The sequence below is a fragment of the Lytechinus pictus genome, chromosome 5 (genome assembly GCF_037042905.1).
Source record: "Lytechinus pictus isolate F3 Inbred chromosome 5, Lp3.0, whole genome shotgun sequence".
Lineage (NCBI taxonomy): Eukaryota > Metazoa > Echinodermata > Echinoidea > Temnopleuroida > Toxopneustidae > Lytechinus > Lytechinus pictus.
Genome location: NC_087249.1, coordinates 30,495,344 through 30,514,285, shown reverse-complemented (window position 1 = coordinate 30,514,285; position 18,942 = coordinate 30,495,344). Strand labels below are relative to the sequence as shown.

The following is an 18,942-nucleotide window of genomic DNA, read 5'->3' as shown; positions in this document are numbered from 1 at the left end:
ACTGGACATTTGCAAATGCAGATTAGTTATCAAAACTGTTTGTTTGGAATGTGCTTCAGAAATTTGTGTTCAAATTTCACGAAACATTTATGTTCTCTTAAAATTTTGGTGGTGGGCCTCGAAAAAAATCTGAGTGTCAAAGTGGTCCTCGAGTAAAAAAAGGTTGAGAAGCGCTGATGTAAATGAAAATTTCTCCAAAATATGATTGCCAAGCTGTAGTTTGAATGCTAATAAATGGCTCTCAATTTTATATTGTGTGTGGATCATGTACATGTGAACAAGGAAGTTGTGTTTTTGCTTTTAGACAAGTTCCTACAATAATTCAATTCAATTCAATTCAATTCAAGGTTTATTAAAAACATGAGTCGCAGCCAAATGGCTGAATTGGTCATGTATACAAAGTAAAAACAATTAAAAGACTCATTACATATTTCAAACATTAAAAAGCAGTACACCTTTGTAAAAACTGACATGAGAAATATGTGTATAGGCAAGAATACTTAGGAAATGAAAATTTACATACATGTACATAAGATAATGAGGAAAAGGTAAATTAAAAATAATAAAAACAAAATAAGTAAGCTATAAAAGATCAATAAAAATATATGTATATTAAATAAGAGTTGATTTCCTCATTCATGAAAAAACTTGATATTGCAGTAGGCTGGTATTTCTTTCAAATGAGCAATGGGTTTATTGATTGGGCATGTCTTTATTCAGGAGATCTATGAAATATGGTATGGGGCTATTGCGAAATCGATTTGTCTTACATTTGTATTGCTGATACTAGGAGTATGTCAGAGATTGATGGTTAAGTTTTTTGGAGGAGGTAACCAGGTACTGAATGTTGGATGTTTGGTTAAAGACATTGCGAAATCCAGGCTGAGTTTCTCCCTTCTGTATTCCAGAGTAGGAATTTCACATGATAGGCAAGCACTGGCATAATCTGTGTAGTTTGGGCCCAACATGATTCTACAAGCTCTTTTTTGAATTTGCTCTAAACTTCTTACATGTTTCTTTGTAAGCCCACCATTAAAAACTGGGGTGCAATTTTCCATAACAGGACGAATGTAGCCCATGTATACCAATTTCAGATCCGATAGAGACAGCCCATATCTTCTGAAAATTATGTGCTATATACTAGCCAAGTAATAAACTTAGTGCGAAATACATCACCTCCAGCATATATTGTAATTCATAAACAAGAATTATTGTAAAGGAAATGAGGCCATCATTTTGGCAAAATGCCTTTATTGAATGTGGGTCACTGGTAAACGTAATAGGTGAATTGAATTTTAGATATGAGAACAATCCGGGGGGGGGGGGGGGGGGCTCTCGAATTATATTTTGATGGGTGTGTACCTCATGAAACCCTGAAATGGGGTCTAAGGAACTGACTACAGGGGTAAACTACAGGGTTTGGGGATATAAAGATATATATAGGGGTAGTGTGAAAAACGGTCAACAGAACGGGATCGTGGTACTTCATGTTCATGTAGGTGCGGTGCAATGTACGCTGGCGATGTGCATCTGAGCGCTAGCTATGCATGGTGCCTGTGCTTGCGGCGTGGTATCAGAATATATGCTGCCATGCGTGCGAGCAGCTTTGTGGTGCTCGCGCTTGACAATTCAGGCATGGCTGGGGAACGTTGATGTTTCGTATCAGGGATATTGTGAGGTGGGGCGGGGCTGGGCGGCTTCTGAACATAACTTTTGTAATTCGGAGTATCTAGGTAACTAAATATTAGGTCTGAAAAGGGTGTCTTCAAAGCAGCACATCCTCGTACCACCAATGTACATGTATGTGAGTGCCCCCCCCCCCCTCGGGAGTACAATGTACATTATCATTATACTATACAACTCATGTAAAGATTTTTGTCATAAGTGATTGGTTGAAAGCCATTCATATAATTTTGTCCATTGCATGGTTTAGCTCTCTCCCTCAATGTGTACTAGTACTGAGTGTATGTGTGTGTTTGTGCGCATCATCAAGGGTGACTTGCATGCGAGCAAAGCTTACATACAGATTCATGAAACAAAACATGTCACAAAATAATCAAAACAATAAACTGCTTGATCGTGTCATAGGGAAAATATGCGTGTTACATGTATCAGAGCAAAGGAGTTGCTGGACAATTCCAGCTGCTTTTATTTACTTACATGTATTAGTCTATCAAATAAACATTATCTAGGAGAGTCATTGTATTTAAAGCAAATGATGCATTTCTTCATTTGTCCATTATGCGACCTATCGACTCTCGATGAGGATGTGTTCAACCCATTGCACTCAGCCTAATGGCTCTATGCAGTGGATTGAACAGAGTCTCAACTCAAGTGAGCATACAATATGTACACGATCAACTCTGAATGTGCATGCATCATTTGTATACTAGTCCTTTTTTCTACATGTACAGTCACTTTATTACAATAATTGCTTTTCCAATCATGCATTTTACATAATTTTTGCAAATGTAATTGAAAAGTAATGTCCTACATACATGTATTGCACTTGCTTTAAAATTTGGTCCAGTAGGCCTCGAAGAGCGGCTGCTGGCTGACATAAATATAAAGGAATTTTGATGTGTGGAGGCCTCCTTAATAATTTAACTCACTACATGTAGCTTGAATACAGTACATGTACATTGCCTAATAAAATGGATCGATTAAAGAGTTCAAAATACATGTATTTGGATTAACCACTAAATACAGTCTTTATACACATCAATGTGTACTTTTTAAACAAAAATCATGTATGTCCATTTACGTATTCATTGCCTTCATCGCATAATAATGAAGATGAAAATATGCATCTGCAGGTATAAAGAGCTGTTTTGAAATTTAAAGCATAAATTTGTATTGTATTTTTAGCCATTAAAATTTTTTTTTAATGATCCTTTATCCCCATCCAGATCTCAAAGAAGGTAAACACATTGACATCATGGTTTGTCAAAGGCTACTAAAAGTGCTTGGCTTCGCTACGTTAATGTGCTTGGTGCATGCCGATTGGAAGGCCATACGTACTGTCACAAAAGTAGAAACTTTTTGTAGTGATGGTAAGTAATAAATTATGTGCAGTTATCCACATGATTCAGTGTTTTTGTTTTATGATTTTATTGACTTTAACATACTGATGATTTTACATCAGAGATGCCAAGTTCAAAAAAATGTTATGCGTGAGATTTTCATGACTCGGCGTCTCTGTGCGCGTGCGGCCAGTACTTACACTTGTACGTTTCGAAAAGGCGGGCGCGCGAGATATGGGCTTCATCATGATATCGATCCATACTACAAAACCATGTGATGCACGCACGCGATTCATCGTATCACGTACTAGCTGTGCGCTGACTGCACTCTTGATTCGTCTCACGTGCCGGGGTAGAAGAGAAGGCTGTCGGCTAGTGCGTATAATCTAGCGAATAATGCTACTTTTTCTCTTTTTTTTTCTGTCGGGTCCTGATGCGTGAGAAAAATGGGTGCCATGCATGAGATCGTGAGACGGACCCTGGATGCGTGAGTCTCACGCACAATGCGTGAGACTTGGTAGCTCTGTTACATGTTTGACTTCTTTTTAATTTTTAATTTATGAATGCAATACATGGATAAAGATCATAAAATGTTAATTTGAATGAGACTATATAATGAAGCATCTTATGCATCTTAAATGCATATATATATATATGGGCAATTCCATAGGTTGGTGGACATGAGCTCAATGTGTCTTTGTACATATAGCCCATCTGAACCGTAACGTGAGTAACCACTTCATCTGCACCCCGAGTAAAAACCATGTGTTCTTTATTTTTTGAATTATGTACAATTTTGTCTCCCTAATATACTTCTTTGAAATGGATATAATCAACTTTCATAAAAGCCTTGTATGAGGACACTTTTCACTTATGTCCACTTTTCATTTTATGCATGTCCAAATCATGTAACATGAGTAACCGTCACATTTCAAAGATTTGCTAGGAGCATAATGAAATTTCCCAATTTTTGTTTTTATACAAAGGATAGTCAGACTGCGTACTATGTTGTGATAAAGAGATGTTTAGTTCCTATCAATAATAATGGAGTTACAGCTCCAAGTATGAGTCAAGATGTCTCCAAATGTAATGTGGGTAACCGTGGATTTATATATATTTTTTTTTGGGTGGTAAAATCTAGAAAACATAAAGGTGGCTATAAAATAGGATAGTCAATTTTCGATGTGGTTAATGCCTCCCGTAGCTCTATGGACTACCAATGATATGGGATCATAATTAGCTTAAACTTTCACATGATAAAACTCTTTCAAGTTTATCAAAATTGAAGCATTCTTTGTGATTGTCATCAAAATTTTAATGTACCGGTACCCTGTGTAAATAAAACTACAAATAAAAATAAAAAATACAAATAAAAAAAGTTAAAAACAGCTTCTAGTTCTACTTCTTTTTATGCAAGCGTTAACTTTAATATCTGATGCTACATGTACATGGACAAGGCTAGAAATATTTACCAGGTGTCACTGATGAAATACATGTAGTCTATAAATAGTCATGCACATTTGCTGTACTACATGCATCTGATTTTTTTTTATTTGTATGATATTTTACTTGCATATGTCTTTTAATATTAAAGTAGTCATAATATAAGTTTTTATTGTCTCGCCCACCAGAGGTGAAGGCGAGACTTAGGGATCCAAATGTCGTCCGTCGTCCGTCCGTCACAAACCTGTAATGACACATAACTCCACAACCGTAAGTCGCTTTTCAACCAAACTTGGATGGTACATGTAGATGGACTTGGGGGACCTGCATGTTTTGCTGCAGTCTGAGGTCACATGGTAAGGTCAAAGGTCATTTTCAGGTCAACGTTAAAGTTTACATGCAAGACTCTCTTGTGACACCTAACTCCGCAACCGTATGTCGCTTTTCAACCAAACTTGGATGGTAAATGGACTTGGGAGACCTGCATGTTATGCTGCAGTCGGAGGTCACATGATAAGGTCAAAGGTCATTTTCAGGTCAACGTTATAGTTTACATGCAAGACTCTCTTATGACACCTAACTCCGCAACCGTAAGTCACTTTTCAACCAAACTTGGATGGTAGATGGACTTGGGGGACCTGCATGTTATGCTGCAGTCAGAGGTCACATGGTTAGGTCAAAGGTAATTTTCAGGTCAATGTTAAAGTTTACGTGCAAGACTCTCTTATGACACCTCACTCCGCAACCGTAAGTCGCTTTTCAACAAAACTTGGATGGTAGATGTACTTAGGCGACCTGCATGTTATGCTGCAGTCAGAGGTCACATGGTTAGGTCAAAGGTAATTTTCAGGTCAATGTTAAAGTTTACGTGCAAGACTCTCTTATGACACCTCACTCCGCAACCGTAAGTCGCTTTTCAACAAAACTTGGATGGTAGATGTACTGAGGCGACCTGCATGTTATGCTGCAGTCGGAGGTCACATGGTAAGGTCAAAGGTCATTTTCAGGTCAACATTAAAGTTTACGTGCAAGGCTCTTATGACAAGTGTTATTCCATCCCAGTCATTTCACAATGAAGTTTCGATAAAGTTCTCTTGCTTGCCCTCGCAAATCACGATATTTCTGGTTATTTTCATAAGTGGGCGAGACACAAAATTGCTTTTGCCTTGTTTTAATGATATTTTGGAGAAAACTAATAATGACAAGGCTGTAAGTTTTTGAAGGGGGGGGGGATTACGGTATGATAATAATGATGAAACGTTTTTGTATAGCACAAAATGCATAGGCAAAATTGTATGTTTGTAAGCTCTTTTAACAAGTGGAGATGGATAAGAGAACTCTGGGTTCCTAATTGTGTACAAAATGCTATTAAATAAATGCAAGCTTTCATAACTTGGTCTAAATAAACATGTGTAAATCATCAGTGAGTAACGGCATTTACTATAGTTGGTTAAGTATGTACATGTATAACCTGTTCTGTAATGAGCCCATTCAGTGAAATTCCACATACATGTACATGTATCTCTGTAAAAACAAAATTTTATGATTTCAATATTAATTGATATTACAGTAAATAGATATATTACATGGACTCTACCGAATAACAATGATTGTAACACAAACCTTCAGCAAGTCTTCAAGCTGCTTTACAGAAGTGATACCAGGATCCTCATTGGGAGCACAGAATGTCTGTATTTCCTTGATCAGAATCTGGTAAGTTTGGCACCCCCCCCCCCCCACACACACACAAATAGGAAACTGGAGGTACAAGATTGTTTATTTGACTCTCTGTAAACATTAATATGGAATTTTGGTTTCCACTCAGATAAATAAAATAACACAAAATAACACAAGAATGTAAACAAGAACTGTATATTGTATGATCACAAATATAATAGTGAAAAACACAAAAATACTGATGATGCAGTATTGACAATTGGCATCAATATATACCGGTGCTGAGAAAGCCCCGCTACCTCCCCTCCTTGGTTAAGTAGAAATATTACAATTACCGGGTAATTGTAGCCTGTGATTATCGTTGACATATTTATTTTATACAGTGTAAATACCACTTGAATAACAATCATGTCCATCTTTATCATCATTCAAAAGAAAATTCAATACTTGCAAAATGAAAATTAATACATCTGTCATCTATCCAATCTCATTTTTATTTCCCTGTCTTTTCTCTTTTTTTTCTCTCTTTCTCTTTCTACTTTACCTTAGACATCTTTAACAGTTTAATTTGTTTTCATAACTAATTACATGGGAATACCCTGGATAAGCCCTCTGGCATTTGGTGTTTCCACCATATTCAATTTTTATGTAGTTTTTCACTTTAACTTTTTCTCTCTCAATTTTTAATACACTGTATGTTTTCATATTTTCTTTTACAGTACATTCTTGTTTGTGATTTGATGATTACGTTAGTTTATAATTTGAATATGTACATACAGGTAAATGAAATGAAACGAAATATTCCATAGATTCCTGCCAGCTGAGAAATGAGTTAGACACACTAGCATGTGGGTGTTTATGTGCCCAATACTCATTCATCGTGACCCATGAATGCATGCCTTTTATATGTACTTTGGGAATGATCATCTTTACTGTTTATTTCTTATTTTTTGCTGATTTATTCTATACATGTACTTAACTTCATGGGTCAGTATTCTGAACTCAGGTTTGAAATCAAACTCTGGTCAAAGTTGTGATAAACTGTAAAGAGCCAATTGTAATAGAAATCTCAAACAGGAAAAAAATCAGTGTGACAGCACATTCGGTGCTCGGTTCATTCATACATTTATGTAAATGTCTGGGAATAATGAATAAAATAATTTTCTTCACCATTTAAGCTTTGAAAAAAATCGCAATAAAATATCAGGTACAATTTTAATGAAATTTTGTACATTTTCAGCTTATGAATTCTAATTTTTAGTACAGAGTTAGAACATGGGCTATAAAATTAAACCAGGCTTCAGAATATGGTCCATAGTGTATGATATACTATATTTTTAATATCATTAACAAATGTCTACATGTGTTTTCTCCTCAGGGATACATTCATTCCATCTCAATTCCTGCAAAGGATCTAATAGATTGTAACACTACTTTTGGAGATCAGGTTTGTTTTTTACCCCCTCTGCTTTAAAGGGATTTGGTACCAATGAGGGAACTTTTACTTTAATAGAGGGCTACTCAAGGCTGAAATTACATGTAATTTGATTTTAAGAGATAAAGTAAAATCAGACAATCATAACACTGAAAATTTCGTCAAAATTGGACAAGGTTTTAAAAAATATGACGTTTTAAAGCTCTGCATTATTTGGGTAAAACAGTTAAATGCATGTCCTTTTATGAATATGAAACGGGTATTAAGCTGATGTTGTCATATCCCCACTTATTTGATTATATGAAATTTTATTCATTCAAATTTTGTCCACCAAGAAAGAAAGAAAATGGATTGATAACTGATATTAATGCATAGTAAGATATTCATCGCTGCAACTTACAAGGGAGACATACATGAATCATGTACTTATGTATGAAAATATCAAATAAAGTTCTATGATTTCATGCAATAACATAAAAAAGGGAAAGTGGGACATGACATCAGCCAAACTAGTCAATATTCATGACAGTGTGCATACATGTTTATCTCTTTTCACTATTAAAATATCCACAAATCAGCATGGTTAATGCTTTCCTATTTAAACTGACGGTGGATCTGAGAACATTGAATTCTAATTGAGCATACACATCAGCCGTTAATTCTATTTTGTGTGAACTGTGCCTGTCATGAAAACCATTAAAGCAAGGGTGCTGCATGTGCTGAATAAGTTCATGTATTTGATCAATGTTACCATTTGTTTTTTTCATTATTCTCTGTCTGGGAATAAACCTGGGTTTTTGTATACCTAAAGATTTGGTCACCAATCACCCCAAATCACATAAACAACCTCACATACCCCAAGCATCCTTTTTATTATACGCCCATCCGACGGGACGTATGGTGGTATCACGCTCGGTGTCCCTCTGTCTGTCCGTTAACTTTTCTTTGTAAACGCGATAACTTCAGTTTAACTTAAGCTAGGCTCCTACAATTTGGTGTGTATGATACTAGCATAGATCCCAGGAAGCCTATTGATTTTGAGGTCAAAAGGTCAAGGTCATAGGGACATGTTTTCATCTTACCCTTGGTTATGAAAACTTTTGTAGTTTATGCATTCATTTTCATAAATGACGATTTAAAATGGAAAGCGCTTCCACTTTTCTTGCTTAAACAATAAGTTCTCCAGTTCCTGCGTTAGACGCGGGCATATTATGTGCTCGCCCCAGCGACACTCTTGTTTAAAGTGAAGAAAGCCATGATGTAGTCAAAGTACTCATAATAACAGAACTATATCATTTCGTTTCCAAATAAGTTTTTTTTTTCAATGAAAAATTCACAATCAATGCAACATTGACTTTCAAATCATGAAAAAAATAATAATTTGATTTTATTGGTAAAAAGTTTCAGAAAATATCAGAAAATTTGGAATGGGAAAAAAAAAAATTCAGTATTAAAGGGTTGGGAGAAATAATAATTTGTCCAGACAATATTAAAGGGTTTATTCAATTAAAGGACTTCCATGATTTATCATGGATGCAATCCATATGATGTCGATGAAAATGACGACAAGTTGACTGAAATAGGGGATATCCGATGACCTTGAAGACCGATCACGTAGTTGGTAAAATGATGTATGTTGACAATTATCGAAGATGTATGAAGTCTGTCAAAAAGTGGCGTCACCGACGATTAGATGCTTTTTACTTGACGCACGATATTGAGAAGAACACAAGGTTGATAACTCAGGAAATATTATCATGGCTCAGGGCTGACAATAACTGAAGGCTTCTATCAACGTAGCCCCAGAATAGAATGGCTGTCCATGGGTAACAGCTCCCTGACCAAAGGACCCACCATTGTGGGTAGGAAAACTCCTAAAAAATTAATAAAAACTGAGGGTCATTTCTTCTTTGCTCCTCAGAGCACAACCTCTCTTAAAGGGAAAGTGATCCTACTCTCTGTGCACAGCATTTAGGTGCACTGTACAATCAATAGACCTTGGGCGGGTCTTGGAACGTTAAATGTATATTCCACCTGTTACGAGAACCTGGTACCTACAACAAAAGGACCTGCAAGAGCTGAATTCATTATAGCCTTTCTTGGGCATATGTTGGTCCTGAAAAGGACCACCCAATCTAGAGATTGGGTGGTCCTTTTCAGGACCAACATATGCCCAAGAAAGAATACATGGTGTACCGTGAAACCTACTACACTATTCTTCTTCGCCATGGAAACCTTCAGAAATTATATCATTATAGCCCTTCCTAGTATTTTATTATACAACTCAATCAGCAATACTGCCATCACAAGGCCAAAAATGAGTAATTTTTAATTACTTTTTACATTTTGATTTTCTTCTCTAATTAAACAAAACTTTCAGAATTACATGATTTATCAATTTTTTTGTTAACACTTGTCCATGTAAATTAAACAAATTTTAGAATTTTGCTTTAGTGCCAAAATAGAAATGAATTGCTTGTGACATTCTCAAATCTGCTGTCTCAAAGGTCAGAGTGTTATTTTATGAAGTAATTTTTCCTCAAGCTTGGACCTCAGAATTGATACCTAATACTGTATACACTTAAATGTTCATGGAGAGTAAAGTATATTTATAATTTGAATACCACTAATTGAACATTAAGGATGTTTGTAAATGATGAAATCACAATGCACTGTTTAGTGGCTGATTTTAAAATGCTGTAATTTCTTCTGATTTTTTAAAAAATTTCTCTGCTATGCTTGTTTGATTTTTTTTCTTTGCAAATCTTGTTTTGTGAGATGGGCTTTACCTGTAAGAGCAGTGTGAGCCACAAGTAAAAATTAAAATGTGAAATTCATTCAGTGTCGTTTCATTTCCATACTTCTGAATTCTGCATCTAGACATACATTACATGTACTGTTGTGAAATCTTGCAAATGGTGAAACTTTGGATTATACTGTTGATGTACCCTTGGGTTTGACACATGGGGTTCTAGGTTGTGGGGAAAAGTGATTGGCCCGTATTCTCAAAAGAGGTTTCATTTGCACTATTGTACAAAATCATGTACAGTACTATGCAGATTTTTGGACATAATTCTGTTTTATTGCATACACTAAGAAAAGTCAAATAACATATGCATGCTTTTGGCAAAGGGACCACGATTGAAGCACAATAATATGAGAAATCTGCATGGTTTTGGACATTGGGAAAATTTAACCTCTTTTGAGAATACAAACAATAGAATGTGAAATTGATGTAGGATGGTTGCTGGAAGACAGGCTTTCTCAGCAGTTTTGTTAATCTCACCTGTACAGGCTGAATTCCAGTGCAAGAACTACATCACATACGCACATCCCATTGGCTCATCATACCGTGTGTGCGGGACCTACAATAAAATCGATCCAAAATGTTGGATATGTGACGAAACGGTAAGATTGTCAAGCCTTATATGTATAAAATGCTGTCATTACGAGATTCTTTCTAAAGTATTTAAACCCTGAAAAAGATTGGGTTGGGGGCTAAAAGGCCACCCTTGATATTGTTTGTAATAAATCTGCAATGTGAAGGTTGGTGTCACGTCATTGCATGGCTTTTTCCTTTGAAGTCTTGCATAACTTATGAGACAAAATTTAATGCATAGATTTGCGTGATTAATTATGAAAAATAAATGTGAATGAATTTGGAACAATCAAATATTCAAATTTTAGATTAATTCATGGCCATGGGTGACAGGCATGTTAATTGTTTTCGCAATTGTGAGATCAACAGCTGAAATCTACCCTTCCCTTCCTGTCAGTCTTTCCAACCTCCAAAATACCCTAATCTTTGTAGGGTTAACGATACATATTACATAAACTGTGGTCATCGTATGATTGCCGTGGCTCTCAGGGGTGATCGGACATAGATAACCAGGAGTTAAAATTTTCCGATGTCTCCACTGATATTTTTAATTGCCCACCCATCCTTGACACATTGTTTAAGTATCGTCCGATGTCTGGCCGTGAATCAACTGGTATGCCTAGCATCGGAGGTCAAGTCCTTGAGAGCAGACATCGTTCAGACTTCAGCCAATTGTAGACCAATGTCTGTTCGGACATTAGTCACTAACCGACCGATGTCCAACGGGTATGCATTTATGTATGATCGATGTGTGGCCAATGTGATTGACATTGGCCAGACATCAGTCGGTGATCACAGATGCATCAAGGGCCCTTTATAAACAGCATTATTTGCATGTACAACTTTCAGCATGTTTGTACACTACACAACAAAACACAAGAAGATGCCAAGAGGGAAAGTACACCGGCCGACAATCACCCAGGCATCGTATGATGTCCGGTTCATCATCTGGCTATCGCACGAGCACCTTGGGGATAATTGTGGATTAATGTCAGATATCCAGTTGATGTCCTGCTGTTAATCGCTGCCTCCCTGGACCCCCCAAAAATTCAGGTGTATGGACGGCCTCCGCACAATGGCATTTGTGTTTGCGATGTGTTAAGGATTATTTTTGGTGAGGACCGTTGTTAAAAGAAATTGCTCACCCCACTGTCTACCGCGGATGTCCTGCCACCTCAAATTGACTACTGTGACAAAAATTCATTACATCACAATGATTGTATTATGATGTCATGAGTATGTCCATACAGTGCAATGTTTTTTTTTAAAGAGGTTATTTTGCGCTAACTAATAAAGAATCTGTTGGTACAACAGCCTTTTTTAATCCTAATTTAAAAAAAAAAATTGTTATATGGTCATTGGCAGAATACTTAAAAAAAAGTGTTTTATATCCCATTGATTCTGTACACAAAATGTTTTATGTTGCCCAGTGCACACTACATGTAGGTGATTTCAAGTTCGGTGTTCAGTGTTGATGTTGGTGTTGAGAGCGTGAAAAGGCTGCTGAACCGAGCTCCAACATCGAGCTGGGTTCAGAGGAACAATAACGATTGCATTATCGATAGCCCATGATGTCACGTATCTGCGCAGCTCTGCTGATCATCTCAACTTCACGCAACACGACAGTAGAATCGGGGAGAAATTGCAGCAAAATCGTATCGTACAGAATGCAAAGGCTAAAATCACTGCAAGAATCCGAAAGATGTATAAAATGTATAAAGTCCTGATTCTACGAGGATGTTTAATCTTGTTCGCCGCTTGTTCGTGAGCTTCAGAACATCAACACCAACACCGAACTTGAAATCACAATTTTCTGAATCCCTGGGGGTTGGTGTTGGTGAATGGGGAAATTACATGTAGATCGTCAACACCAGCTGTAATGCTCGGTTCAGGAGACAACATTCAACACCAACGCTCAACAATGACAGTCGAAAATACATCATATTTTCTGAGGCCAATTCCAACACCAGCGGATTTCAAGTACGGTATTGTGGCTGGTACTGGTGTTGTCACAACACCAGATTTCAACAACGTACTTGAAATCGCCCAATACGCGACACAATTTCAACAAATTTCAGAGTGTGCACCAACCTGCAATGCGTTGCAACTGCAATCCAATTTGTTACAGAAGAATCACAGACCAAATCTCAGACATTTGACATGTCAAATTCTCCTGCGGTTTTGATAGTTTGAGCCCATCAGATTTGCCCTAGACAATAAAGTCACAACCAGCTGTGCTGCTGCTGCTTATATGTCATATATGCATAAAAGAGGAGGAGCCATGGAGATGCTGCTCGTTGCAGGGCTGTTAGTGCAATTGCATAGGGTGCGCTGGGCTTTGAAGATTTGTTTATTGTAGGTTTGCCTCATTAAACCCTGACCAGACCGGGCTTTTTGGGGTATTAAATGACTGGGGGGGGGGGGAGGTTGAATCATCCCCCCTTGAGATATCAGCTCCGCCGTTCGCATTAACACCGTGGTAATTAGCATGATAATAGTGTGGGATGCAATCTACAAGGCTGTATGGTTATTTTTTTTCCGATATCAGATTTTTTTAATACATGTATGAATTTATTTTGCTTATTTATGTGTTAATCATACTTTTTGCTCTAATTCACTATAAAAAGCTCATAGAGTGCTATTTTTCATGTAAATATCCTTTACACCGTTTTTAACAATTACAAATGAAGAAATCCTGGTTTGAAGATGAATTTCTTATGCATTTTATTGTTTTATGAATTTCTAATGTATTTATGTTTGTCTTTGTTTTGCGACCTTTTGCTTTTCTTTGTTTTTTTTTCCACCAAATTTATAGCAGAACCTTTTTGGAGCATGATTATGCTTGAATCAATTTTATATGATGAAAGTAAAGATAATCATATCTCTATGAATAAGGTGAGAAAATTCAATTTACATCTACTCTACACAAACATGTTTTGGAGCAATTTCCGATCTGACATGCACTTTATAGGTAATGTTGCGTAATTTTCGAACCGCATACTGGAGCATAGTGATTTTGGTCTCAAAAGATGCGCAAGATTTCAAAGTGAAAATGTCAGCGAGCGGCGCGGTTGAAAAATTTCGCGCAGCTGATATCGAGGGGGGTTGAATCACCCCCCCCCCCCCCCCCCCCCGGTGGCTTTAGGGTTAAATGGGAAGTTCCCCCTGACAAAAAGTTTGTTGCAAAATTATAACAAAAAATGATAAAATATTTTGTCGGAGAAAACTCCATCAAAGAATAGAAAAAAATAGAATTAAAAAAGTTATTAGAATTTTAATTATTAGATTTGTGATATCATATGCGAGCATCTTTCCTACATATTGAATAGTTACAAAATCAATGAAATGTCATTTTCTCAAAAAATTGAATATAGTTTTCACTATTAATAGACAAAGGATTTCACACCCGTTCTTAAAAAAGAAAAAAATAAGTCATCATGAACCATTAAAAATGTAAAATTTATGCATTTTATATTTGGGGCAGACCCGTGCTCGTTTATGGCGTCACATATCCAAAACTTAGAATTCTTGATACAATAATTCCTCTTGCAGCTCCAAAAAGCTAAACTGGAATGAAATTTGCAATATGTCTTGAAAATTTGGTGTCATAGGCCCGTATTCTGAAGTCGGGTTTAACTTAAACTCAGGCTTAAAGCTGTGGCTTAAGTATGGACAGCCAATTGTTACATAAATCAAACAGTAGGGATATAATATTTTAGCTCATTTGGCTCTCAAATCATTCATAATTGTCTAGGAAGTATATATACATTATTGTCTTCACCATCGATGAATCAGGAAAGAGCACAGCAAACATAAGAAACGTACAACTTAATAAAAAAAATTGATACTTTTGGCTGTCCATACTTAAACCACAACTTTAAACCTGAATTTAACTTAAACCAGACTTCAGAATATGGGCCATAGCAAAGATCTCTATTTTACAATAAAAGGAGAGTGCGATGTGCAAGTAAAAATGTGGATACATCTTAAAGAACAAGAGATCCGGTTGGAGGCTGCAGATTTCTAATATGGGAAGCGCAGCCTCTTTGAATCCTGGTACACCTGTTTTGTATACAACTTCGCCAGGCAGGTGGTTCCATATTCAGATTTTCTTTGGGAAGAAGGAGTATTTGTAGGAAACAACTGACGATTTCGGCACAGCAAATTTCAATGTATGGTCCTTCCTTGCAAGATATGTTGCCGGAGTGACTATAGCTGGCATTGGCATGTTGACCAGTCTGTAGTGAATCTTGAAAAGAAGAGAGCATTGGTCCAGGAGTTGCCGATGATGTATTGTGTCCCATCCGTGAGCAGACAACAGGTGCGAGGATGACGTAGACCACCTGTAGTCATGGGCAAACCGAGCTGCTGTTCTTTGTACTTGTTCAAGGTTTCTGATGGCAGTCAAGGTGTAGGAATTCCATGCCTCTGATTCAAGCTGGGGTCGAACCAGAGCTGTGTAAGCTCTCGACTTCACTTTTCTTGAGCATGGCGAAACAGTTCGGCGGATAAGTCCTAAGGTCTTGCTGGCCTTTAGCCTGATATTTTGGCAATGTGTATTCCAGTGAAGATCTGGTGTTACAGTTACTCCCAGGTACTTATACTCCGAGACTCTTTGGACAATATCATCCTGGATGTGATATTGGTAGATCCTTGGACTGCGTTTCCAATTAAAGACATCACACCCCATATTTTACGGTTAAAGTGCATGAGCCAATTCTAATAACTACCTTAACTTTTAATGGATTTTCTTCAAACCTTCAATTTTAACACAAACTTTTTTTCAGGGTGAACTTACCCTTTATTAAGTTTGTATAGCCTGTATTCTTGACTGTTTACAAATTATTATTGTAATTTTTTACTCCAGATGCCAAATTGTGAAAAGGAGACGGTAGTTAATTTTATGCCAAGATATCCAACATCAAACTTCACAGTAACTGTGGCAAGTAAGTAATTGATATTTTATTTCTGTTAATGCATTAACCTATATAGTCCAGGCTATATTGAAATTGGATACTGCAAGTTGGGGGGAGGGGGCCAAAATGGGCCCCTCTGAGATCTTGGCTGTTGATCGCGAGATTGCAGCGAAAATTGACACGCACATCACCCATGATGTAATCTCCATTATCCATAAATCAATTGTCAATTTGACCAAAATTATTCAAATTTATTTTCAATTAATTATTTTTTTTTTTTTGTAAAATAACCATTGCTGGTCTTCTTTATTCATCAAACAAAATATATTCACAGTGCTAACATTTGCCTCCATTTCTGGAGGGAAATACATGGTTTTCTGGATTTCACATTTTCTTCTATCTGTAAACGATATCTTAATAGGTAAAACAAAATATTAAGCAGCCTTTGAATCGTTATTTTCCTTTTAGATTCTTTTCCAGCAAAACATTTATAAATGGTATATAAAGCATAATTCAAAATTATATCTACATCATTTTTTTCTTTTGATCTAAATGAAATTCCTGATAATATATGACATGGCTGGAAATGAAAATTTGGCAAAATATATTTCTGTACATTTTCTTCAACTTTTTTCCAAAATATTATCATTATGTTACAAGAGAAAAACATATGACTGCAATCACCTTTTTGATCACAGTAAAAACATTGGTCATTTTCTTTTAATTTCCATCTAAAAAGGTTAGCTGGTGTTGCCAAAATATTATACATGAACTTAAAATTAAAATTGACCAGTACATTGTCCTTAACTAACTTTAACTTAAATAACCAAACATCTGTCCAAATTGGTAAACAGTCAAATACTAAGGTATTACACCAAAATTCCTCTGCTCTAGATTCTTCAGTTTTTACTTGGATCAATTCATAATATTTTTTCCCAACTGTCAATTTACTTAATGAAATAATACTATCAACCAATCTAATATCATTATATACATTAACATTGGATCTAAATTCCGAATACTTCTTTTGTAATAATTTGTATTAGAAAAAAGAGACATGTTGCCACATAACTCAATAGCCTGTCGTATACGAGCATACTGACTGTACCACCTTCTGTCCTTAACTACTATTTTAGCGCTAATCTTATCTATAGGTAGAAAACCCTTATCATCCATTAACCCTAAATCTCCCGGGGTATTTTGATTCTTGTCATTCCCGGGGGGGGGGGGGGGGGGGGGGCCATTATGGCCCCCCCTTAAGATCTCGGCTGCCGATCGCGCGAGCGATGCAAAAATTTGCACGCTGGTAGTGTACGATGTAATCTACAAGGCTGTATGGTAAAATTTTCCAAAATATTTTCCAAAATAGATTTTATTTTATATGAATTAATTATGCTAATTTATGCATAAATCATACTTTTTGCTCTAATTCACTAAATAAAGCTCCTAGAATGCAAATTTTTGGTAAAAATATTCTTTGTAGCATTCTTAACAATCACAATTAAAAAGAACTTCGGTTTGGAAATCAATTTCTTATGTATTTTATTGTTTTATGAATTTCTTATGTATTTCTTTGTTTTTTTACTTTTTGTTTTTTATTGTTTTTTCAATGGAAATTGTTCCAGACTTAATTCTGATCATAAACAAGTCAAAATTAATTAAGTTTAATCAGTAAAAGTAGAAATAATGATACATTTATAAATTTTGGTTAAATACACAATTTGCATTGGATTTGTACATGAAATCACGTTTATGAGCAATTTTGGGTCTGACATGCACTTACATAATGTTGCGTAATGTCGGAACCGCGTTCCCGGGCGTCACAAATTTGGTCTCAAAATTTGTGCGAGACTTGAAAGTAAAAAGTCAGTAAGCGGCGAGGTCAAAAAAATTTGCGCAGCGGATATATCGCGAAAATTGTCGAGGGGGGCCATTATGGCCCCCCCCCCCGGGAGAATTAGGGTTAAATCCCCCACAAACAAAATATCAGAGTTTATCCAATTCATATAAAATAACATTTTCCCTTTGTATAAGATATCTTTATTTAGCGAAATCATTTCTTTTTGATAATTATCCTGTATATCTGCTTGAATATTTCTTGAATAGTTATACCTTTTTGATAAGAAAAACGTTGATAGCAAGTTATAATAGAAATAAGGCATCCTGTTTTCCAAAAAATATTTGTTTTTAATATTATATTTACAATTCATAATAACTTTTATACCACCCAGTTGCTGAAACCAGTAATCAAACATACATTTACATCCAGGGTTTAACTCATCACTCAAATATTTACAAAGCCAAAATAAATTCAACGAATTAATTATGCTTAATGCATATAATCATAATTTGGCTTTCAGTCCTTAAATATAGCCCCAAAACTGCTAGATTTTGGTCTGCACACACTTGAGATTATAATCAAATGCACTGTTCGTCCCAGAAAAAACAAAACCATAATTCGATGTAGTATTTTGCTATCATGATCGTAAATTTCCTTCATGAAATGTACATGAATGGAAAGATGTGCTTCTCTTCATTCATTTGAGCTAAGACCAACGTTGACAACGCATGCATGACTGAGACTGAGTTAGAATAATGGAAAGTGGTGCTAACAAATTTTCATTCGCACGAGGTAATAATGATTTTTGAGTGACTTTTTATGTCCCCGCAGACGAAGTCCGGAGGGGGCATTAAGCATTGCCCCTGTCAGTCCGTCTGCCCCCCACTTGGTTTCTGCGCAATAACTCGAGAAATATTTAATGGATTTTATAAATTTTTGGTGTGTAGGTAGATGACACCAAAATATAGGCTAAGTTTGAATTCGAAGTCCGCAGGTCAAAGGTCACAGCTTGTTAAATATGCAAGTTGGTTTCCGCATTATATTATTATTTGTTTTGTGTCACCTGTGCCTGGGAGGTGAAAAGCGAACTGAATCACTATGACCCGCAGGTCTCTCCTCCCGACATAACTGATTGGGGGAGTGCAGGTGGACCACTTCACCGGGGGTTCCCCCCACTCATATGAATAGTGCAATGAGTTCTTAACGTGCAAACGTGGTGACTTATGAGG

At 36.3% G+C, this 18,942-nt stretch overlaps 1 protein-coding gene across 1 annotated transcript in view; it reads left to right on the top strand.

Annotated features, from left to right (window-relative positions):
* Nucleotides 1–16,296, top strand: part of LOC129262125 (uncharacterized) — a 29,439-nt gene extending 13,143 nt beyond the window's left edge. The window contains exons 2-6 of the mRNA XM_064100226.1: nt 2,910–3,053; nt 6,037–6,179; nt 7,522–7,590; nt 10,873–10,986; nt 15,825–16,296. Of these exons, the coding sequence (XP_063956296.1) occupies nt 2,939–3,053; nt 6,037–6,179; nt 7,522–7,590; nt 10,873–10,986; nt 15,825–15,911 (528 nt within the window). The 5' untranslated portion in view covers nt 2,910–2,938 and the 3' untranslated portion in view covers nt 15,912–16,296. The remainder of the gene's footprint in view (nt 1–2,909; nt 3,054–6,036; nt 6,180–7,521; nt 7,591–10,872; nt 10,987–15,824) is intronic.
* The last annotated feature ends 2,646 nt before the right edge of the window (nt 16,297–18,942 follow it).